This window comes from Cheilinus undulatus, linkage group 15 (assembly GCF_018320785.1).
Source record: "Cheilinus undulatus linkage group 15, ASM1832078v1, whole genome shotgun sequence".
Classification (NCBI taxonomy): Eukaryota; Metazoa; Chordata; class Actinopteri; order Labriformes; family Labridae; genus Cheilinus; species Cheilinus undulatus.
The window spans coordinates 8,520,368-8,545,734 of record NC_054879.1 but is presented as its reverse complement, the minus strand read 5'-3'; the positions used below and the strand labels follow the sequence as shown (position 1 = coordinate 8,545,734).

Below are 25,367 nucleotides of genomic sequence, written 5' to 3'. Positions count from 1 at the left end.
GTCATTGTTTATGTTGGCACGAATGACACCGGTCGGCAACAATCCGAGCTCACAAAAAAGGATTTTACTTAACTCTTCGAACTGCTGCAAGCCAGTGAGAGGATCATCTTCATTTCTGGTCCAATTCCTACGCTGGGTCGGGGAGTGGGGCGCTTTATCAGGCTTCTGGCTTCACACTCAGTGTAAAGCGCCAAACTTTACATTTATTGGGAACTTTGCATAACCGAGTCATTTAATCTGATCCAGCATGTAACAGGTCCTACCCATGTCAGAGGACATACAATAGACATTGTCTTGACATTTGGCTTAAAAGTTGACTCTGTTGTCTCTGAGGAACTTTTTATTTCTGATCATTATGGTATTTTATTTGATCTGTCCTTTAGCTTTGATACTCTGCCCTGCCGTCGTAAAATCAAATCTCGCATCCTTAACCATCTCACTACAGAAAAGTTTTCTGTTTCCTTTCATTCCTGCCATTTGTCTTTTTATGGTGATGTTGACACACAAGTGCAGTCTTTTAATGAGCATTGTCCTTCTGTCTCGGATGTAACTGCTCCTTTAAAATCCAGACTAGCCCCCTTGAAAAAGCCACCCCCTTGGTTAAATGATAGTATCTGCTCCTTTTAGCTGACATGCTGTAAATTGGAGCGGTTGTGGAAATCCACCCGGCTTCATGTCCACCATCAGCATATTTTGCAAATCTTGTAGCACAGAACAGACATAATCCCAGATTCCAGTTTGATACTATTAATAATGCTGTCTCTTCTCCATCACCCACTCCCTCAATTTCTTCTGATGATGAGTATGAAAGATTTCTTTCCTTTTTTGTTAACAAGATCAATGACATTCAAGCACAAATAGCTCCATCTTTTTCTTCCACTGTTCCCTGCCCACCTCACCAAATAATCCTGGAAAAGTTCTCTCCAGTCTCCCTACAAGAACTGAAGAATCTGGTTAGAACTACAAAAATTTCCTCCAGTCCCTTTGACATATTGCCCACCCATCTGCGAAAATCTGTAATAGATTCCATTGGCCCATACATTCTTTCAATTGTCAATAAGTCATTAGAATCTGGACGTGTTCCTTCACATTTTAAACATGCTGCCATACAACCACTTCTCAAAAAACAAATCTGGACCCCTCTCTGCCCTAAAGCTATAGGCCTATTTCAAAACTTCCCTTTATTTCTAAAATTCTAGAAAAAGTGGTCGCCAAACAACTAACAGCTGCCTTGGACACTCATAACATCCTGGACAAGTTTCAGTCAGGTTTTGTCAGTCCCATTTAACCAAATCAGCACTCCTTAGAGTTTTTAATGACCTCTTGATCAGCAGTGATGAAGGAAAATGTTCTGTGTTGGTTTTATTGGATCTCAGTGCAGCCTTTGACACTGTGGATCATGGTATTTTAGTTGATGGGCTAAGGCAGTGGGTAGGTATTTCTGGCTCAGCCATTGACTGGTTTTCCTCTTACCCAGTGTGCGAAATACCCGTGCCACAATCGGAGGGTCCACCCTAACTAGTGCTCCAGTATCAAGCTGAAGTCTTACACAGCATGCAGTATACAGGACCACAAGTAATGCATACACGCACATTAAACACACATCACCCAGTCTAGCATCATCATCAACAAAACTGCACACAGCTGCAGGACCACAGAACATCTCTGCTCTGTGACCAAATAGGACACTCGCGTGTCCCTCTCGTGCGGGTGCATGCTCACACATACACACACATACGCGCACTTATGAACCCAGCCAACCGATGTATGGCGAAATATATATTTCAATATAAGGCACAGCAGGTCTATCACAATCAGTTAAGTCTGGGTTTAAGGGAGACCCCAACTCCCCGGTAGATGTGCTAGCAGCTGCCTCGCCAGAATTAGCTCAGGATGTTTCTGCTCATCTTTATCACTGTTTCGGTTTAGTCTTTTAGATGTGAATCCAAAGTTTTCAAGCAAAGAACTTTGCTTTCTTTTTGACATATTTCGCTGAATTTAAGCACACTGAGTCCACAATTTCAGGAGAGTAACCAAAGCGGTAAGAAATACACAAGCTGTATGGCAGGGTTACGTGAGGTCATTGTTGCGGAGCATTTGAAACAGTGCCCCCCATGTTTGGAAGCTTTATCAGAGACATTATTCTTCCTTATTCTTATATGTGAATAAATTCTTTACAGTGAACCTAATTAAAACAAACATGACGTGCTTTCAAATGGCATTTGTAATGACAATAGCAAGTGAAAAAATGACATTATAAATACTTCTCAAGAGACCCCCTAAAATTTTGCAGTTGAGGGCTTCAAGGGGTCTCTTGTGTCAATTAAGGGGTCTCAGACCCCCCTAGACCCCCTGTATTTCACACAGTGCTCTTTCCTGTCAAACAGAGCCTTCTCAGTCACTGTTAACAACCACAGCTCTTCAAATTCCTCCCTGGTTTGTGGAGTTCCCCAAGGTTCGGTCCTTGGCCCAATATTATTTTCTTTGTACCCGCTCCCACTCAGCCACATAATCAACAGCTTTAAAGACGTATCCTATCACTGTTATGCGGATGACATCCAGCTTCACAAATCTTTTACACCTCAAATCTATACTAAAGTGTCAGTTCTACTCAGTTGTTTGAGTGCCATCAAAGTCTGGATGGCAGATCTACAGCTAAATGCTGATAAAACAGAGGTCCTTGTCTTGGCCCCAGATGGCTTAGTGCCAGGCATTTTGGAGAAACTTGGTACCCTGTCTACTTGTGTAAAACCTGTTCTGCGTAAACTTTGTTTCATTTAGCCACTCCTTGTCTCTAGATCAACATGTCAATGATCTGGTCCCTTCTTGTTTTATCCAACTCAGAAATATCGCTCAACTAAGAAACATTGTTTTTACAGCTCAGATGGAGATGGTTATTCACACATTCATTTTCTCCCGTTTAGAATACTGTAATTCACTTTTCACCTGTCTCAGTAAAACATCTATAAATCATCTACAATTACTACAAAACGCTGCAGCCAGACTACTTACCAAGTCCTCAAAAGGGTCACACATCACAGTAATTCTGTATTCTCTCCACTGGCTTCCCATACATTTTGGAATACATTTTAAGATTCTTATGTTTACTTTTAAAGCTCTGCATGGTCAGGCACCAGCCTACATTACTGAACTCCGAAACCGTACAATCCCAGTAGGACTCTTCGGTCCTCTGATCAGGGTCTGCTGGTTGTTCCACACTCCAAACTGAAAACTAAAGGAGACTGTGCATTTAAGATCATTGCTCCAACTCTTTGGAACTCACTTCCATTGGGTTTAAGATCAGTGGACACTGTTGATTCCTTTAAAAAGCAACTTAAGACCTACTTGTTTGGTCTGGCCTTTACTTAATCTGTTTTTGTGTTCTGTGTATTCTTTCATTGTACCTTTGTATCATTGCCTGTGTTTTCCTCTATCTCTCTGTTAAGCACTTTGTAACCTTGTTGTTCTTGAAAGGTGCTATATAAACTTATTATTATTATTATCATATAATGGTGGAATAACACGACTGTAAATCAATAATAAAAGTGATACTGCCAGATTAAAGAAAGACCAATTAGAAACAGTTTTGTGGCTTTTAACTATAAGCAAGATGCTGATAAATGTGTTATCTGCTCTCTGAACTCTGTATGAACTTAAATGGAGCTCGGGTTGTTGTTTACCTGGACAGGTAATAAAAATCACAGAACAAATTTAAAGCGTGATTAGGCATTTTGTAGCTATCATGATCTTGATCTTTAGATGTGTCTTTCTGCATTTCAAAGATTTGTCAGGATGTCAGGATCTTTTTTATACAATTTGTTATCATTTTAAAAAAATGCATCAATATTCGTTGCAAAAAGTTGAGCAAAATGTTTGTGGTTTAGTTGAAATTATTGCAGAATGGCATAATAAGTGATTATGATTATTTTAAGTGGATGTGGGGGGACCTAAGACAAAATCAGGATTTTAGATATACACTGCTTTCCACGTTATTAAGCAAATGACATTTTTCTCTTATTTTCCTAAATATTAATGCAAATGACACAATATTTTTCAAGTCATCAGCTGTTAGAGCATAATTTAAATGTTTTTGAACAAACTTCATAATGATAACTATTATTTTTTTAAAAATAAAAACCTCAAAATCCACTGTTCCACATTATTAAGCAGGCCACAGGTTTCAGCAATATGGGAAAGAAAAAGGATCTCTTTGCTGAAAAGTTTCAAATAGTACAATGCCTTGGACAAGGAATGAAAACATTAGATATTTCATGAAAAATTAATCGTGATCATTGTACTGTGAAGAAATTTGTGGCTGATTCAGAGCACAGACGGGTTCCTGCAGATAAAGGCATAATGAGGAAGGTTTCTGACGGACAAATTAATCAGATTAAGAGAGCAGATGCTAGAATGCCATAACAAAGCAACAAACAGGTATTTGAAGCTGCTGGTGCCTCTGGAGTCCCACCAACTTCAAGGTGTAGGATCCTTCAGAGGCTTGCAGTCATGTATTAACCTACTATTTGGCTGCCTGATCCAATGCTCACAAGCAGAAACGGTTGCAGTGGGCCCAGAAATACATGAAGACTCATTTTGTTGACTGGTGAGCACTGTGCAACCCTGGATGGTCCAGATGGAGGAGTAGTGGATGGTTGGTGGATGGCCACCATGTCCCAACAAGGCTGTGACGTCAGCAAGGAGGGGGCAGAGTCATGTTTTGGGCCGGATTCATGAGGAGAGAGCTGGTAGGTCCCTTTAGGGTCCCTGAAGGTGTGAAAAATACCTTGGTAAAGTATATAGAGTTTCTGACTGACCACTTTCTGCCATGGTACAAAAAGAAGAGCAGCGCCTTCTGTAGCAAAATTTTCTTCATGCATGACAATGCACCACCTCAAGCTGCAAAGAATACCTCTGTGTCATTGGCTGCTATGGGCATAAAAGGAGAGAAACTCATGGTGTGGCCCCATCCTCCCCTGCCCTCAACCCTATTGAGGACCTTTGGAGCATCCTCAAGCTAAAGATCTAGGAGGGTGGGAGGCAGTTCACATCAAAACAGCAGCTCTGGGAGGATATTCTGACATCCTGCAAAGAAATTCATGCAGAAACTCTCCAAAAACTCACAAGTTCAATGGATGCAAGAATAGTGAAGGTGATATCAAAGAAGGACTCCTATGTTAACATGCAACTTGGCCTGTTAAGATGTTTTTGATTAAAATCACTTCTGATTTCAGTAAATATGACCTCCTAATGCTGAAAATTCAACAAATGACCATTTTCACTTCTTTACAACCAATAAAATGTTTTAAAACTCTGTCGTGCTTAATAATGTGGAACAGTGCATTTTTAGGTTTTTATTGTTTAAAAAAATAACAGTTATCATTATGAGGTTTGTTCAAAAACATTTGAATTATGCTCTAATGGCTGATGACATGAAAAATACTCTTTCATTTACAATAATGTATAGGAAAATAAGAGAAAAATGTCATTTGCTTAATAATGTGGAAAGCAGTGTGCAGTGTTTTTCAAGCCTGCATCATAAATCTTACCCTCACGTTTGACCTCATGCATTTTATCAGACACCTTCAAGGCTGTGTTGTCTTGCAGAAAACACCATAAAGTATTGCAGCTGAGGTGACCCTTGCTTACAGTCATGTCAGTTATGAAACTTCTGAAAGTTCAGGCTTGTAAAGAATGGGACTATAAAAGATCAGCCATGTGATGACTCATTCTTTCCCCCACACTCAGACAATATGACGTCCCTGGGGAAACTCGTCTCTCTGTGTTTGATCTCTGCGTTAGGCTGCTTGGCTCTGAAACATGAGGATCCACACCAGGCAGTGTTCCTAGCAGGTCCTATGACCAGTGAGGAAGTGGAAGGTCTAAGTGGAAACCCCTCAGAGTGGGCTTTGTTGGACACATTTGACTGCAGTCATGCTCTGCCTCCTGAATCTCAACAGTACTTTGAGTACCTGCAGAGCAGAGGGGTGACTCACTTCAAAGTACCTCTGTCATGGACTCAGATCCTTCCTACAGGTCTGTCCAGCCAGTCCCAGAATGCTGTGGTCTCCTGTTATCAGACTCTGCTCAAACAGCTGCGGGATGTGGGTTTGGAGCCTCTGGTCGTCCTTCATGAAGCTGCTGTGCCTGAAGCTTTGAGATCCAAGTATGGAGGCTGGGAGAGTGAGCAAGTGCAGGGGATGTTTCAGCATTATGCAGAGTTTGTGTTTGGACAGTTTGGAGAGTTGGCACACTACTGGGTGACTCTGAGCAGCCTGGATGAGCTGAGGGATGCCGAGCTGCAAAACGCTCTCGATGCACACAACAGGGTTTACCAGAGCTATCATCAGCTGTTTCCTGGGAGAGGTAGGCAGTCAGTGATTCATTGTGTCATAACCTGGATAACAACATTGGCTGCAGACTAATGATTTTATGCATCTTGTATGTGAAGGAAAACATTTCATCAGTGTTTGTGTATTTAAAAAGAGAAAATTCCCTTCAAACAACATTGAAAAACTCAAATCACTCAAATGAACCATGACATCAATAGGCTCAGATTTGACTATTATGTTTTAATGATATTAGAATGATGATTCTGGATTAGGTGATGTTCAAAAATCTAGCTGACATCAATTTTGGAGGTTTCATAGGAGCTCTACTTTGCTCACAGGCACAAGAAACCTCCAGTAGATGGGAGGAGAGAACAAAAAAAGGAAAAGTAGGAGGGAGAGAGAGAGGGAGGGGTGTGGAAGAAGAACAGAAGGGGAGGAGATGGTCAAGTTAGAATTGACAGGAACGCCAGAAGAAGCACGTTGAAGTGTGCTACTGCTTCCTAAATTTTGCTCTGTAAATGCTCAATTTAAATAACCCATGTTACATTTTGTACAGTTAAAGGTTAAATGTTTTGCCTAGCCTCATTTTTTAAAGTCAGGGGTGTCAGACTCAATCACAGCAGGGGCCGGATTCTGAATTTGTGTCAAAAATTAGAGTCTAACAGGATCAACATTCACCCATAAACTGTCAACCCCATTTTCACCATGAGTTAGAAAAACGTAGCCAATTTTTAAGGTCAACATATGGGATAAAATTCTGTTTCATTAGTCAAAATGGTCAAAATATGAGTTAAAAATTCAAACTCATGAGTTTTAAAGTTAAAAATACGAGATAAAAAATGAAATCATGAGTTGTAGAGTTAATATATGAGATAAAATCCAAAATCATAAGTTTTAAAGGTCAAAATACATGTTCCTGACTTATTATCTAATTATTTTTACTTTTTCACATTTTGATGACTTAACAAGAATATTTCAAATCAAGAAGACTGAGTTTACATTTTTGGAGAAAATCTGCAGACCTCATATTGATGGGCCAGTTACAATAAAATTATAATATGATCTTGAGGGCCAGAATTGGCTCCCAGGCCAACCCAGTAAAAACACAGTAATAAGTCGGCATTTTGTCATGTTATAATGTTGAAATATAATAATATTAAGAGAGTAGTTACCTAGAAGTAATGTATTAATTATCAAGTAATTCCTCATAATTGTGTGGCAATTCTCTGGTAACAAGGTGGCTTTTATGCTAACCCCAACCCTAACCACATTACAATGAAAATTTACTTCAAAATTATTCAGGAGGGACTCACTTCACTTTAGTAGACCAAAAAAAAAAAAAAAAAAAAAAAAAAAAAAATAAATTACCACAAAAGCAACTTTTGATTTTCATTAGTTAATTTTCCACAAATTTTAATCATTTATTACTTTTGTCAGGTTCGAGTTATTTCAGTGACCATTGTGGGTTTTTCTTTCTTTAACAGAAGGGTACTAACAATTTGGTCCACGTGCGTACATGTCATGTGCAGAATGTGCCCAACCATCATGCGTTAATGTGTGATGAATGTTTGATACATATATTTTCAAAACACTTTCATTACAAAATGAAACATTAAAAATAGAAATTACATTGGATCACTGATTAACATTTGCCATTTTTGCATGTGCTGTACAAAGGTCATGTGGTGCAGGCTTTCTGTATGGTTACAGCATGTACCCAGTGTTATTTATGAGGTTTGTTAGGAAAAAATAAATTACACTTACAATAAAGAGGTCTCAACAACTGTGCATCAAATATGATTCATTCAGCATGTTACCAAAAGTTTACAAAATGTTGATTTGCTTGCTTTAGTACACCACCTTTGTGTGTGATTTGAATCTGTTGTGTAGACTCAGCAGAATTAAAATGTAGGTTTTCCCACATCAGTTAGTACATTTTTACAATAGTAGAACATTTTGAATAGTGGCAAGTTTCTAAATTTCCTGTTTAACATATGTGAATTATTATTTCCTATGTTGCATAATGTTTATGAATGACAGGGTTGCAGTATCAACATGAAATATGAGCACTAATAAAACTCTGTCAGTCAGTTCTTGTGTAAGATTCTTACATTTTAACTCATTGTTTCTTTGAAGGCTCATATCTTTTTTATGAAAGCCTGTCTTATCTTTGATTGTAGCCATCCTCTGTTTTTTTATTTACATTTTGTTGTTTTATTAGATGTGCACTAAACATGACTGTGCATGATAATGATGTCCATATCTGCTTCTCACATGTTCTGAAGGTCATGATAAGGGACTGGAGAAAGCAGGGAAAGGACAGTGACAGTGTGGTTTATCTATAAAACAGAAGGAGAAAGGTGTCTGTTATTAACTTTATAAATACAACACGTGTTTCAGGTGGAGGAGTATCAGTGGGACTGAAGGCCAGCAAAGTACCAATCATCTGTGGTACTCAACAGCTGGTAAGATCATCCAGTCATATGTAAGATAAGCAAGACAACTGGGGGGAAACTGCTGGAATATGTTCCCAAAAGCTAAAGCTGTTGATGTACCACTTAGATTCCAATAAAGTTGGGGCACTGTTTAAGATGTAAATAAAAGCAGAATGCAATGATTTGCAAATCTTACAACCCATATTTTATTCCCGGTAGAACATACACAACATATCAGATGTTGAAACTGAGAATTGTTACTATTTCATGAAAAATATGAGCTCAATTCAAATTTAAAGGTACAGATGTAGGGATGGAGCAACAAAGGGCTGTGGTGGAAGAGCATTTGGAATTAGATTAATTGTCAACAGGTTGGTCACATGACTGGGGATATAAAAGGAACATTATCAAAAAGTCAGGTCTCTTTGAAACAAAGATGTGCAATGGCTCACCTATCTGAAAAAAACTGCATCAAAATATTGTTGAAAATTTTGGAAAAATGTTCCTCAATTTAAAGTTGTGAAAACGTTAAATGTCCTACCAGTACGTAATATCATCAAAAGATTCAGAGAATCTGGAGAAATCTCTGTGTGCAAGAGACAAGGCCGGAAGTCAATACTGAATGCTCTTGATCTAAAGTGGGACTGCATTAAAAACAGACATGATTCTGCATGGAAATCACTGCTTTGGCTCAGAAACACAGATTACTGTGCATCCAAGAGTGCATGTCAATGCTGTATCATGCTAAGAAGAAGTAAACTTGATCCAGAAACACCAATGTCTTCTCTGGACCAAAGATCATTTAAAATGGATGGAGGCAAAATGGAAAACTGTTCTGTGGTCACATTAATCCAAAATCTGATATTATCTTTGGAACAACAGATGCAGTGTCCTGCTGACTAAAAACTAGAAGGACTATCAAGCTTGTTATCAGCGCACAATTCAAAAATCTGCATCTCTGATGGTTTAAGGTTGTATTAGTGCAGCTCACACATCTGGAAAGGAACTATCAGTGTTGAAAAGTAGAGGTTTTAGAGCAATTTAATGATCCTATCCAGACATTGCCTCTTGCAAGGAAAGCCTTGACTATTTCAGAGAGACGATGCTACAACCACATACCACATCCATCACAACAGCATGGCTTCACAATAGAAGAGTTCAGGTGCTGAACTGGCCTGCCTTCAGTCCAGACCTTTCACCAACAGAAAACATTTGGAGCAACACAAAATGAAAAATCCAGCAAGGAAGAATCAGGACTGTTGAGTAGCTAGAATCCTACATCAGACAACAATGGGACAACGTTCCTCTTCCAAAAGTCCAGCAACTGGTCTCCTCACTTCAACTGTGGTCAAAAGAAGAGGAGATGCTACACAGTGGTAAACAAGGCCCTGTCCCTACATTTTGAGATGTGCTGCTGCTACCAAATCTGAAATGAGCCAATATTTTTCATGAACTTTTAAAATAACCCAGTTTCAACATCTGATATGGTGTTTATGTTCTCTTGTAAAAAAAAAAAAAAATGGGTTTATGACATTTGCAAATCATTTCATCATTTTATTTACATTTTACAAAGCGCCACAAATTTTTAGAAATGGGATTGTAATAGTTTTATTTCTGCTGGGTCAAAGCAATATTCTACATCCACCTGTATCTCTTCTGCTTCTGTATTTCAGAAATATTCAGATTTCATCTCCATTAAGATTCGGTACGACTGCAGCGCTGGAAAAGAGCTGGCTGAGGAACTACAACATGTATTGGTGAGTAGAAATGTTTAACAGAAAATATAAAAGTCCTGATCTACACAAGAAAATATTTAAAACAAAACATTTTTTTTAAATCACAATATCCTTGCAGTGAAGGGGTTGGTTGTCACACTTTTTACTCTAGTGTGAATTGCTGATCATCAAAACATTCATCAACAGTCATTCCTACATTGAATTGTGGACTAAGGTGTTGGCTTGAAATTTTTATCCCTTCATTTTCCAATTTATTGAAACAAAGAAGTAATTGATGTTTATGGAAACTCTGACACATCATGACAACCAGGCTTCAATTCTGGAAATTTCCATATCAAATTTTGGGACACAGTGCCCTGTAATGACCTACCTGTGTGACAACCAATCCTGTTCTCCCCCAATGAAATCGTAAGGTTGAGGAAGTTCATTTTCATTCTTTCTCCACAAAGGCATTTTGTGCACTTCTTAAGCTCAGAGTTTCCATTTTAAAGGGTATATATCAGAGCTGTCAATTAATTAATAAGAAATAATATAAAGTAGAGAGTAGAAAAGAAAAAGTCTGAAGTAGTCTAAAGTAGTATTGTGGAGTAGTAGTAAAGTAAATCTAACTAAAAAAAACTAAAGAATACTTATAAAAATGGATTCATGTGAGTTGCCCTCATCCTACAGTGTCAGGCATCATGCATGTTAATATTTAACATTTGTATCTACCTTTTTTTTTGCAGGCCAAGTGTCAAGAAAAACCTGTTCTTTTCTATGAGGTGAACATCGACAACTGCTCTCCTTATCAATTCCTGTCAGATACAAACATGGTGAAAGGTAACATGACAAGTGTATCATATTAGCTTGTTAGCTTTAAACACCAAGTTATCTGAGAGTTAGTAACTCAAATGTCATTTGCCTTCCTATAAAAATAGACATCAATCTTGATAAGTGACTTAGATTGGTGAACAGGGATGGGAAATGATACGATTTTATTGATATCAATACCATTAGTTACCATTCATGACAAGCACACTTAAATTACTGGCTATAATTAAAAGTTTAGATAACTAAAAGTGTTAAACATCAAGTGTCTGGGAGGAGAACAAGCTAAATGAATTTTTGTTTTTGTTGGAAATGTCTCCGTTAAACAAACTGCTCTCTGGATCTTCAAGCTCTGAACTTTAATTAGAATAGAATAGTTCTGCTCATTTCTTTAAAAGATAAAACTTTGAAATAGATATAAACTAGTCTCTGGATCCTAGATCTCCGGACATATAAAGATAAATTAAAATCATGTACAAAATTAACAGTTCTTGTGCAAACACATGTATGCCTTTGTAACAGTCAGAATTTCATTTTAGAGCCCAACTGCGTCACAAGGTGGAGCCCTCGCTATGTTTATGGTGTTTGAACCAGAAAGTAGCTCTCTCCTGCTGCCTTGAATGTGCACAACAGTGAAGAGGACTCCCAAAACTACATGAGGAGTTGGTGAAGATCATGTCTATATTTTACTGCTTATGTATGACTAGTGACTATGGCACCATGGAGACCGGGCTTTGTATGGTCTATATTCGGTTTTGTAGAATAAAGTGCTGTGTGGAAATCCCCATACTGTCCTCTTGTTGCTTTTCTAAGCCAACCTGCTATCCTGGAGCTTCTGCTAATGCTGCTAGCCTCTCCACCTAAAACCACCAACCAACCATTACACCTTGCATAAAATCACTGTTGGACAGACGTTGCACGTAACACTGTTCACATAATTTTTAGAGAAATAAAGCGACTGCTTTAGCCTGTTTTCGTCACTGTCCGCCATGTTTACTTCCCTGACTTCTCTGTTCTTGCTAGTTTTGCTGACTGCTTCAAGGCATGTGGAAGTTTGACATCAATAAGGGAATTGTTAAGATAAATTTAAATGAAGTCGCTGGATTGAACCAACTGGAACCAGTTCTCGGTTCCAGTGTTAATTTTGTCTACTAAAACTATGCCTAAAACTATTCGTCGACAGCCTTTTTTGTCATGATAAAAAACTAGACTAAAACTAACCAAAGAAAGATCTGTGATCAAACTGACCAAAAGTAAGTTTAGTTTTTGTCAAGATGACTGAAACTAGACAAAAACGTAATTTAGTCTTTGTTGGACATTAGAAATCCAAGATATTTCTCCACTATGGGTAAATCTGTCAAATTACAAACCATCTATAGCTATTCTGCCTCTTAGAAGCAGAAAGCAGGGACCCCAGGTTAGACAGGGTGCATAGAACACACTACTGTGATTTGGTACCAGACTAACCAGTCTTTACTTTTAGACCTGGACTAAAAGTAAAGACTTAAATGTGAGGACTTCTTATGGACTAAAGCTAGACTAAAATATTTTTGAGTTTTCATCAACTAAAACTAGACTGAAACTAAAAGGGTAAAAATTACTAAAACCTGACTAAAACTAAAAGAAATTGAATCAGAAGACTAAAACTAAGACTAAAATAAAAAATAGTTGCTAAAATTAAAAACAGCTGCCAAAATTATCACTGCTCGGTTCCCATCCCTACTGATCAACATTTGTTTCTTATATGCAGATACTTTTTTAATACCCTATATAGAATTTATCTAATTAAATCCTTTGTTTTTTTGGTAACTCTACAGAATGCATTTGTGATAAATGACTAACTTTACATGATACATTTTCAGTGCTGACTGATGGACCCCAAAATATTCTTGGATTTGACATGGTGGATTTGCTACGCCCTGCTGATGCTATCCAGAAGAGGTAATACTCCAAATACAGACCTGCAGGATCACCAAGATGTACTCACATATATAGCTAGCAAAGTTATTTCATTTGTCTGTATCATATACAGTAGTTTTGAAGAAACAGATATGCCACAGTAAGAAGCATGGACAGCAATATTAAAAAATGATTTTGTTGATTTTAAAGCAGTTTAAGAATAAAAAGGATGAATTCTAGTGACTTGAAATGGTGGAAAATATAGTCAGAAAACTAGTAATTTAAGACAGCTTTTCCTGGAGCCCTACTACTTGTGTAGAAGTGGTGAGTCCCACAATCATGACACAAAAAAGTGATACATTGCACTTTGCACACACTTTGCATAAACTATCCAATAAATGTGCAAATCTTAAATTGCAACTGTAGAGCAGACAGAGCTATGCAACCCCTCCCCAAAAAAGAAAACCTGGACGCCCAGGTTGAGAAGCAATGATTAAAGACATAACCAGAGTTTCCAAAATTGATGGAAAGGTCATCTTGACTGCATGAGACACAGCTTAATGCGTTGTAATGCGAGCTATGCTATCGAATCAGTGTTTGGTGTAAGCACATGTAAAGGCAGGGCATACAATAGTTTTTACAGCAGGGTTTTTACCAAAAAAGAAAAGTAATTTTAGTCAACTGTTTGAAAACAAAATAATTTTTGACAGCTAAAATCCACATCCAATGTTCTTTCCAATCATATGAGATCTGATTAATTTGGACTGAAGTATTTCAATTCAGTTTTACTCTCAACATCTCGCTCCTTGTATTATTAGTCATTCCAGTCAAGGTGACCAAAACAAAGTCACAGGCGTACCTGAAACTTCATCCTGTTCCACCTATTGCAAGACGTGGAGTAACTTCGCCACCATGACCTCATCTGAGCGAGATGCCTTCCTGAATGAATCCTTTCCAGATGGCTTCCAATGGGCGACGTCCAGCGAGTCCTTCAAAGTCGAAGGTGGTTGGACTGAAAATGGGAAAGGAGAAACCATTTGGGACCGTTTCGGTCATGAAAACATGGTTTATGAGAATCAGACTGCTGATCTAGCCTGTGACAGTTATAATAAGGTGGACTATGATGTCTACCTCCTGCGGGGTCTTCATGTCAACACGTACCAGTTTTCCATCTCCTGGGCCCGAATCTTTCCCTCAGGCTACCCCCAGAGCCAATCAGAGGAAGGGACTTTCTACTATGATAAGCTGATAAATGCTCTGATTGAGTCTGGCATCCAGCCTGTCGTCACTCTCTACCACTGGGATCTGCCCCAAGCACTTCAGGACAACGGTGGATGGACTAATACATCCATCGTTGATGCCTTTAAGGACTATGCAGACTTCTGCTTCTCCAGGTTTGGAGACAGGGTCAAGACCTGGAACACATTCAGTAGCCCATGGGTGGTGAGCCATGCTGGGTATGGCACTGGTGAGCATGCTCCTGGGGTTAAAGACTATGTGGTTGCTTCCTATCAGGTGAGAGCAGTTGTCTTAGCATTACATTACATATTACATTACAGACTGTTTTGTCAAGCTTACATTTACCTGTGCATCTACTTTGGCTTTGCAGGTCACACACAATATACTTAAGTCTCACGCAGAGGCCTGGCATGTCTACAATGACAAATACAGATTTGCACAAGAAGGCAAAATAGGCATTGCTCTGAACTCTGACTGGGCAGAGCCCAAAGACCCTTCCAAACCTGAAGATGAACTAGCAGCAGACCGCTACCTCCAGTTCATGCTGGGCTGGTTTGCACATCCCATATTTGTTAATGGAGATTATCCGGAAACCCTCAAGACTCAGATTGAGCAGAAAAGAAATGAGTGCCCTTCATCAGAGCCTGCAAGACTTCCTGCTTTCACAGCTGAAGAGAGCAGGAGAATAAATGGAACAGCTGACTTTTTTGGATTGAACCACTACACGTCCCGGCTGGTCAACAACAGTGTTGGCGGCTGTACCCCAGGTCCTCAAGGGGTGGGTGACTTCCAGGCTCATGTGGATCCCTCATGGACCTCAACAGCTTCTGATTGGATCTATTCTGCACCTTGGGGACTCCGACAACTACTAAACTATATTTCTGAAGAGTACTTAAATGCGACCCAAGTGCCCATCCACATAACCGGGAATGGAATGCCTTCTGAGTACACTGGGGAAACTCTCAATGACGTCCATCGAGTCGAGTACCTAAAGAGTTACATCAATGAGGCTCTGAAAGGTATACTGTAATATATTTCCCTTTCTCACTATATTTTGCACTTGTTTTGGTAGCTTACACCGTCAAAATACTTGTGCAAAAGGTTGAATGAGTTGCGTTGAATAACAGTTTTTCCTTGGTTTTTCTACAGCAATACATTTGGATGGTGTAAATGTGCAGCGGTTTACTGTCCAGTCGCTCATGGATGGCTTCGAAGGCCCACAAGGCTACAGTGAACGTTTTGGACTGCATCACGTTGACTTTGACCTGCCTGACAGACCAAGAACACCAAAGCAGTCTGCCTACTTCTACTCCAGTGTCATTGAGAAAAATGGTTTTGCCTCAAGAAAGCAGTTTCTCTCTGCACCAGAGCTGAAGAATGTAAAGACAAACAAAGTTACCTCAATGCCACCTTCAACTGTCCCATCCCAAGCCAAAACTGTTTGGGGTAAATTTTCAAGCCAAACCAATTTTCAAAGAAAACTCTACCACTATGGCACTTTCCCTGACGGCTTCAGCTGGGGAGTATCATCTTCAGCTTACCAGGTAGAAGGGGGATGGAACGCTGATGGGAAAGGGCCAAGCATCTGGGATACATTCACTCAAACACCTGGAAGCATTCCTGACAATGCTAATGGCAATGTGGCCTGTGACAGCTACAACAGACTTGATGAAGATCTCTACATGCTTCGAGCTCTGCAGGTGAAGTCCTACAGATTCTCCGTGTCTTGGTCCAGAATCTTCCCCGATGGTCGACGTACATCCCTGAACCAGAAAGGTGTTGAATACTACAACAGACTCATAGACGGCCTCTTAGCAAACAACATCACTCCAATGGTGACACTCTACCACTGGGACCTTCCTCAAGCTCTGCAAGATGTTGGTGGCTGGGAGAGTGAAGACATGATTGACATTTTTAATGACTTTTGTGACTTTTGCTTCGCCACCTTTGGAGACAGGGTGAAATTCTGGATGACGTTCAACCAGCCGCAAACAATTGCATGGAGAGGATATGGACTTGAGGATATGCCCCCAAATGTTGAGAATCCAGGAATTGCTCCCTACAGAGTTGCACACAACCTCATAAAGGCACACGCCAAGGCTTATCACACATATGATGACACATATCGCAAATCCCAAGGTGGTCTTGTATCAATTGCCCTCAATGCTGACTGGGTTGAACCGATAGATGTTCATGTCCCACGTGAAGTGGTGGCCGCTGACCGTGCTCTGCAGTTCCAACTGGGTTGGTTTGCACACCCCATTTTCAAGAATGGTGACTATCCTGATGCAATGAAGTGGCAAGTTGGAAACAAAAGTGAACTCCAAGATCTCTCAGAGACAAGACTGCCGACCTTCACAGAAGCAGAAAAGACTTTCATCATGGGAACAGCTGATGTGTTCTGTGTTAATCACTATACTACAAAGATTGTAAGCCATTCAACAGCTAGGCTTTCCCCTCAGTCCTATCAATATGACAAGGACTTGACAGAAGCAGAGGAAGGGGATTCACCGACTACTGCAATTAGCCAACAGAGAGCTGTAGCATGGGGCTTGAGGAGACTTCTAAACTGGATCAAGGAAGAGTATGGAGATCCTGAGATCTACATCACTGAGAATGGAGTCGCCACACACCCTGTGCCTACAGTTGATGATACAGATAGGGTTGATTTTTATAAAACCTATGTTGATGAGGCTTTAAAAGGTGAGTGCTCATGTTTGACATTAAACCCTTAGGGGAATACAATTTGTTTAGTCTTTAATATAACTGTTTGAAGCCAAAAAATAGTGGACATGTCATCGTCAGGTAGTTAAATTGATGATGACCCAACAAATGCCAAACTTTCAATTGCCTTCCTTATGTTGTTGCTTTCCTATTATTTGTCCACAGCCCATAACCTTGATGGTGTAAAGCTGAGAGGATACATAACAACATCCCTCATGGATTCCTTTGAGTGGCTCCATGGATACACTGTTGGATTTGGGTTGCACCACGTTGACTTTACGAACCCAAACCGGCCAAGGACACCCAAACGCTCTGCTCACTTGTACAACCAAATTATAAAAAACAATGGCTTCCCCATACCAGATGATGAGAGGATGCTTTATGAAGAGTTTCCTAATCATTTTAACTGGAGCACTGCCAGTGCCGCTCACCAGGTAAGCAGCGTTGATCAATTCACTGTTCATTGGCATACTAAACTTATGCAAGTTGCTTTAGGAGATCCTTAATCAACACTGGGAATAAGCACAAAGCAAGAGGCTAATTCTGTGATATAATATTTCATTTCAGATTGAAGGGAGCTGGAGAGCAGAAGGAAAAGGACTGAGTATCTGGGATAAGTTTGCTCATACACCACTAAGAGTAGCCAACAGTGACAATGCTGACATTGCCTGTGACAGTTACAACAAGATTGATGAGGATGTGGCAGTGTTAAAGAAACTGAAGGTGACCCACTACCGCTTCTCCATATCCTGGCCCAGAGTGCTCCCTGATGGCACCAACAACCACATCAATGAAGCTGGACTGAACTACTATCATAGGTTACTGGATGCATTGGAAGCTGCCAATATTCAGCCTCAGGTATGTAGCAATGCTGTTTAGGACCAATAGTACCAATAGTATGTAGTACTCAGGCCCAGTGTCAGGGTTACAATTCTGGATGGGCCAAGGTCATTTTAGCTGGTTCTGTTAATTCAAGATGTTAAAAACACTCCATCCTCTGGTAACTCTTTACTTTGAAGAACTTTGTCAACTGTTTCTCTGAAAAATTGCAATTCATAGACCTATTGTAGACAGCCTGTTTATTTATAGTAAGGGTGTCCAAACTTTTTGCACTGAGGGCCACATAGAGAAATGTATAAGGATGGTGGAGCGACTTTCACATACCTCACTTTGAGCATATTGAAGTTAGTACAACCAATCTAATGTGGGTGCTTAGTAATTGTGCAGAAATGGCAAATAAATGCCTGACAAGGCAATTGGCCAATCATTTCAAGGATTTTAGAGGGGTCAGTTAGACTCAGGGGGCCCTGGTTGCCCCTGGCTACCAATGGCTCTGCCTTGGAATGCTATTGGTACCGCTATTTGCTGCCATAATCCATGAGGACCTTATAAATCAAGATTTTTATAGATAATTTATTGGTTGCCAATATGTTCACCACTTATAGTGTGCTATTGTGTTTAAACACATCAACAGATTTTTCTAGTCAAAAAGTTAAGCTAAGCTGATGAAGCAGCTATGTAAGCTACATAGCTACATTTTCTATGGAGTTAAGTTAGCTTTATCTATGTTTGCTAAAGCCTACATTGCTGAAGCTTAGCTATAGATAATGGAGCTATGTAGCTAACAGAGCTAACGCTAAGATCACAAAACATTTATATATGAGCTACATATCTTTATTATCTAAGCTAAGCCTACAAAGCAATTACATAGGCTTAGTATTTATATTACATGGTTAGCTAAATTAGTTTTAGCTTATTTCCTAAAGCTAACATTGCTAAAGCTAACTTGGCTATAGATAAAGTAGCTACATAGCTAATGTAAGCTAAGGTCACAAAGCAGCTATGTAAGCTAAGTTGGTATGTTATCTGTGTAGCTAAGTTAGCCCAGCTACATTTGCTTAAGCTCATGTAGCTGAAGCAAACATAGCTACATTGGCTTATGTGGTTACATTTATTACATAGAGCTAGAGTAGCTATGTTAGATTTAGTTAAAGCTAACACAGCTAAAGTGAGCCCCTATTCATGTATCTTCTTTTAAAGAAGGTCCGTACATAATTCATTTCTGGATTAGACCTCTGATCTTTTTCTGTTTGGTTCTTAGTCACGTTTGTAATGTGGTTATTTCATGAATTAAATTGCCTTTGTTTATGAATTCAGTTGAATTTTAAGAAAGAAAAATAAAGAGGAAATACGTTGAACCAGCAAATTATGTCACTTCCTTTCTGAGATAGGTATCGTGTCTCAGATGAGTGGTCTGTGAGAGTGGTCGTCAGAAATGTACAGTTTGCAGCCAGACCCTTTTAGATCTGAAGGGAATGTGGCCCAGCAAAGTCACATTTTGGTGTGCAAGGGTCTGTGCGAGTTTTACGAATCTACTTAGCATGTAATGCCCTGATGGTGAAGATTTCACATGACAGCAAAAAGCTCTTCACATTTTTCAAAGGGAAAGACTATTTTAAACGTCAAATAGCAATCAAATACCGAGAAATAATCAGTGAAAGTATAGGTCAGGAAAGCCTGTTTTCTCCCAGTGATGCCAACGGCAAAAGTGGCCTATGTGTGCAAGTGGGGGGGACCCAGACCCTTCAGGCCTATCTGCTATATCTTAAAATATGTGACAAATGCTAATTTGTGTCATTTTAAGCAGATCAGCAGCCTAAGCTCAAATTTCCTCTTCTCTGTTTCACAGGTGACCCTGTACCACTGGGACCTTCCGCTGGCTCTGCAGAGAGTCGGGGGCTGGGAGAACGAAACCATTGTTGAGAGATTCAGAGATTATGCAGAGGTTTTATTCAGCCGATTAGGAACCAAAGTGAAGTTCTGGATCACTCTAAACGAACCCTACATTGTAGCCAACCTTGGCTATGGATATGGTACCTTTGCTCCAGGTGATCAATCAAATTACTTCTGAGTTGCCGACTTTATTTTTCACATTTTTTCAAAATATTTTAGTGTTGATCATTGTCTTTCTTTACTGGTTAGTATTATCTATGATATATCAATCTATAATCATTGTTTTTTACTTGACTTGGCTTACAAAATCAAACATACCTCCATGTACATTGAACCTCAAACAGTATAATTCCCTGTTTTGGGTCTACTTTTAGTCACCAATACATGTTTAGAAAAGAAAAAGAAATACTTCCCCTACTGTTGAACATTGTGCTTAAGGCTTATTATCTATCTGTTAAACATGTCCTGTGTTTAAAATCTTTCTATGATAATGCAATATACCTATGTTGATCATCTCTTGATTTCTTCAGGAATTATTGGCAAGCAGTACATTGCAGCTCACAACCTGATCAAGGCCCATGCTGAGGCTTGGCACCTTTACAACGACAACTTCAGAGCAAAACAGGGCGGCATGATCTCCATCACCATTAATTCTGATTGGGCAGAGCCAAAGAACCCATACAAGCAAGAGGACGTGGATGCAGCCAGACGCTACTTACAAGTTAACAAACACACAGTGACACCTGAAGGGTGTAGTGCTCTGCATAGTTTACCATTTACCTTCCTAGTTTTGCTGAGAGATGGATTTTTTGGAGAAAGTGGAATTTGTTATTTTTGTTCACTATGATGTATGCACAATAGTATCAAAGACATGCATCAAAATCACAGCATTCTGACAATCTACTTTTTTTTAACAGTTTTTCATCGGCTGGTTTGCCAATCCCATCTTCATTGGTGATTATCCTGAAATAATGAAAACAATCATTCGTGACAGAAGTCTTGCAGCAGGTCTTTCTAAGTCACGGTAAATTAAATTATTCTACACCTCTATGTGCTTAGGAATGAATGTTGTTTTTCATATAATATTTTAATGGTACACATCTTTGTCACAAAGTATTTGAACTCCACCACCAGGGGGCTCTCAATCAAAATGATAACCTAGAAAAGCACTCAGAGAGCGCAGACCTCCGCCATTAGCCCTATCTCCCAACAGAGAAGAATCCTTTAAAAACATTCCTGGATCCAGACAGTAATCCAAATCACTCCCAAAATCTAATTCGCTAATTACTCCTTCCCCGGGGGAGGTGGGATCATGGTGATGCAAAGCATTAGCTTCGCTATGTGTGGACTGTCATGGCGGAAGCATTGCCTGCCTAGCCAACAGATGCACTGACAGTCTCACCACTGAAAGTCATGGCAGAGGGTGAATATTCCTCTATCCCTCCCAGCATTGTGAATATTCTCGCTACAATTCGCTGTCTTTCTCTCTGTTACGCTTCAACTCGTCTCCTAGGACAGGCGTGTGTCTTTCAAACTCTATAAACTCCAAAACTTTTAATAAAAAGACACCAAAAACATGCTGCTGGGATTGAAGTTACTCATGTCCGCCATCTCCTGGTGTGAAGTGGTAACAGTGCAGACCTCGGCCATTAGCCCTATCTCCAAATAGTAAAGAATCCTTTAAAAAATTCCTGGATCTAGACAGTTATCCGGATCAGTCCCAAAATTTAGTCAGTTCTTCTGTATGCCATTTCTGACATTTCCTGAAAATTTCATGAAAATCCGTCAATGACTTTTTGAGTTATGTTGCTAACAAACTAACGAACCCACCTGATTACATAACCCCCTTGGCGGAGGTAAGAAAGATGGCAAGTAGAGAAACGCTGCTCAGCTCCACCCGCTTGTGGTGCTTACATGTTTAACTGAGGAGGCTTTTAATCAAAACTGCATCACAGAAATATATACCATCAAATGGCTTCATTCTTTAAAATCATGATTGATGCAAGAAATTTTAAAGTTAGTCACGATTAGGCTGCTTCATATTTCCCTATTTTAAGGAAATATCACACAGAAGACATGCAGACAATATAAAGGAATCCTGTCCTGACACAGGCAGCAGCTGCGGACCTGAAAACTTCCCTTGAAAAAAGACAAAGAAAGAGGATTCAAATCGGGTTCTCTTTTGCTATTAGCCAAAGTCTCACCCCTTCTTGATTTTGATTGGGTGATGAGGAAGTTGTGATGTTGATGAGCACAGTGCAGTTCCAAAAGCTGAACTGTTTTCAACTGAGAATGCTTCAAGCACAGCAACAAAAACTGCTGAAGCTGAGGATGCTTTTTCTGTCCATGAAACTTAGCATTCAGAACACTAGACTACATTTGTTTTAGATCATAAATAAACACTGCCATTGCTAAAAACATTAGCTATGGATACAGGCCCTTAAACTTCATTTTTGTCACATTTTGAAATTCTATTACTTGCATTTGAAATGTTTTTTTGTCTTATTTTGTATTTATGTACCGAGTTAAACTAAGGATAGCTGACTTCCTGTCCTGACCTTAGCCCTTTTGCCATCCAGTGGCTGGTAGAGCCTTGTTGTATTGATGAGGATTTGTGAGATCAGCTGATCTCGATTATGTGGCAGCGCTCAAATCCATGGCCTGCCTGAACAAACGCTATACACTTGATTTTTTGTGGAGAGGGTGGGTGTTATAGGGTGGCAATGATGTGTATTGCAGACATAAATGTCCCATTAAATACTGTAGCAAAGATTTCTGAAAACTCATTTGGTGACCCCAGAAATAATCTCCCATGACCCAAGTGTGGGTCCGGACCCAGACTTTGGGAAAGAATGGTGTAGAAAATGGATAAATATTTCTAATGGTGGCTGCCAGGACAAGACTTGGCCCATTAAAGGTATAGAAAATTATGACTTTGTAAGACTTTGGAAATATTAGAGGCAGTTAAATACTCAACTAAATATATGTATATAAATGAGGAGTCAAATTTTTGATTAATGTGGATATTTCAGTGCACAAACTGCACATATTTTTCAATAGATCAACAGAATGAAGGTCAATTCATTCAATTTCATTTACTGACAAAAAGTTTATGAAAGAAAAAAGTATGAACTAAAGTCAGAGGTGAATGCCTCAGATTAAAGAGAAAGTTGTGATTGGATTTTTAAGAAGAATTTTGCTTTCTTGAACAGGCTTCCTGAGTTCACTCCTGAGGAAATCCAGAGGATCAAAGGGACTCATGATTACTTTGGCTTAAACCACTACTGCACAGTTCTGTCATACCCCGTAGATTTGGGAAACCAGCAGGATTATGAAGGTGACAGGTAGGTTTGGAAATGAAAGAAATGACATCATACAGTAGCTGAACTGAAGTTCTGTGACAGAAGAAGGAATTAGACCAACTAGCTGAAGCCAGACTTTGTTTCTCACTTTTTAAAAATTCAATCCATGATTCAGGGGCACTGGGACCACCCACGACCGCACCTGGATCGAGTCAGGCTCCTTCTGGCTTAAGATCACTCCATTTGGATTTAGGAAACTCCTGGCGTTTATCAAGAATGAGTACGGAAACCCACCGGTGTATGTGACAGAGAATGGCATCTCAGAACGAGGAGCAGTCGACCTGAATGACATCCACAGGAAGCATTACTATGAGCAGTACATTAACCAAGCTCTGAAAGGTACCAGAGATTATATTTCCTTTGATGAGAAAGTGAACTTTATCCCTTTGAATATTTTGCTCTACTGCTGTTTAAATGTACACTTTTTAATGGACTTAAAGAAGCACTAATTATCCTTTTCCATTAATTGTTCAGCACTAGTTTTAGATGGAGTAGACCTGAAAGGATACACAGCCTGGTCTTTGATGGACAACTTTGAGTGGGCTGCTGGTTATTCGGAGCGGTTTGGGCTTTTCTATGTGAACCGCTCTGATCCAAACCTTCCTCGCATCCCTAAAAACTCAGCCTCTCGCTACGCCTCCATCATCACCTGCAATGGTTTCCCAGACCCGGCTCTTGGGCCCCATGATTGTCTGAACCCTGAAGGTAAAATCATATTGAGTCCAATAAGCCAGAAATAATGCATTGATTGTTAGACCTATGAGGGAATACTTTTACTAGTTTTTAGATCTTTTAGATCATGCAAAATAGAAACTGAGAATCCAACCAAAAAAAGTAAATCACTGATTTTTTTAAACAGCTACGAGCGCCCCGATGACAACCACACCAGAGGGCCCTTCACCAACAACTATCCATATTAAGACAACACCAGAGGGCCCTTCAAAGACAACCTCTCATCCTAAGACCACACTAGAAGTCACTTTACCAACAGCTCCCCCTACTCTGCCGGCATTTGAGGTGGGATTTTTGGGTCTGGAGCTTTCCCCTTATGATGCTGAAGTGGCTCTTAATGTCCTCTTTTCATTTCTTCTTTTGGCTGTATTTTTTATCCTCTGTGTTTTTTATGTGCTCAGGAAAACAAAGAAACAGTTAAAGAAAGCAGCAGTGGAGTCTGTAAAGATGCAGAGATTCTGATGATAGTTTAAGAGGGGAGGGAAATCTTAATAACTAGTCATGTTTTTGGCAGCTTTAAACCCAATACATATTGAATTTTACAACAATAAAGTATCAGATGTACCAAGGTTTGGGGGAAATTCACTTATATTTAAATCTAAACAATCTAAAACTGCAGCTTATGATAGGCCTGTTCATATCATGATTGATAAACTTGAAATGTATGGCATCATTTTAAGAGCTGAGAAATGTAAACATTCAAATCTTGCTGTTTTCTAATAAAAAACTATTCAAGAACATGGACTAAAGTGTTTTAAATGTTCATTTAATGCATCATTAGAAGAGAAGGACAAAAGTATTTGGTTGCCTGACCATTACTCCTACAGGAACTGTAATGATATTTAATATGGAGTTGGCCCCCCTTTTACAGCTTCTTGGAAGCTTCCACAAGATTTTGGAGTGCTTTTGTGGGAATTTGTGCCCAGTCATTCTGAGGCACTGATTTTGGACAAGAAGGCCTACCCAATCCAGTTGATCACAAAGGTGCTCAGTTGAGTTGAGATGAAGGCTCTGTGTGGGCCAGTCGAGTTCTTCGTCACCAAACTTATCAAACCATGTCTTCATTGTCCTTGCTTTGTGCACTGGGGCACAGTTGTGTTGTAATAGAAAAAGGCATTCCCCAAACTGTAGCCACAAAGTTGGAAGCATAGCATTGCCCAAAATGTCTTGGTAGGCTGAAGCATTAAGATTGGCCTTCACTGGAGAGAAGGGGCCTAGCCCAAACCCTGATAAACAGCCCCATACCATTATCCCTCCTCCACCAAACTTCTGATATGGCACAATGCAGTCAGGCAGGTAACATTCTCCCGTCATCCACCAAACCCAGACTCACCCATCTGACTACAGTCCAGTGTCAGTGTGCTTTACAGC

The 25,367-nt window shown here is 39.6% G+C and overlaps 1 protein-coding gene across 1 annotated transcript; it reads left to right on the top strand.

Moving 5' to 3' along the window:
- The first annotated feature begins 5,756 nt into the window (after nucleotides 1-5,756).
- On the top strand, nucleotides 5,757-24,602 carry LOC121522288 (lactase-phlorizin hydrolase-like). Its single transcript, XM_041806487.1, has 17 exons — nucleotides 5,757-6,363; nucleotides 8,730-8,794; nucleotides 10,438-10,521; nucleotides 11,226-11,319; nucleotides 13,170-13,248; nucleotides 14,025-14,721; nucleotides 14,816-15,464; nucleotides 15,595-17,148; nucleotides 17,335-17,603; nucleotides 17,737-18,027; nucleotides 19,859-20,057; nucleotides 20,433-20,623; nucleotides 20,820-20,926; nucleotides 23,115-23,246; nucleotides 23,380-23,603; nucleotides 23,739-23,969; nucleotides 24,124-24,602. The coding sequence occupies exons 1-17, from the start codon at nucleotides 5,856-5,858 to the stop codon at nucleotides 24,456-24,458; spliced, it is 5,709 nt and encodes a 1,902-aa protein (XP_041662421.1). The 5' UTR covers nucleotides 5,757-5,855; the 3' UTR covers nucleotides 24,459-24,602.
- The last annotated feature ends 765 nt before the right edge of the window (nucleotides 24,603-25,367 follow it).

Bases quoted from the DNA above. Each gene is read 5' to 3' on its own strand.
- LOC121522288 (XM_041806487.1), top strand. From the start codon at position 5,856: ATGACCAGTGAGGAAGTGGAAGGTCTAAGTGGAAACCCCTCAGAGTGG. The intron at 10,522-11,225 runs GTGAGTAGAAAT...TTTTTTTTGCAG, and splicing joins AGGAACTACAACATGTATTG to GCCAAGTGTCAAGAAAAACC. The intron at 18,028-19,858 runs GTATGTAGCAAT...TCTGTTTCACAG, and splicing joins CTGCCAATATTCAGCCTCAG to GTGACCCTGTACCACTGGGA.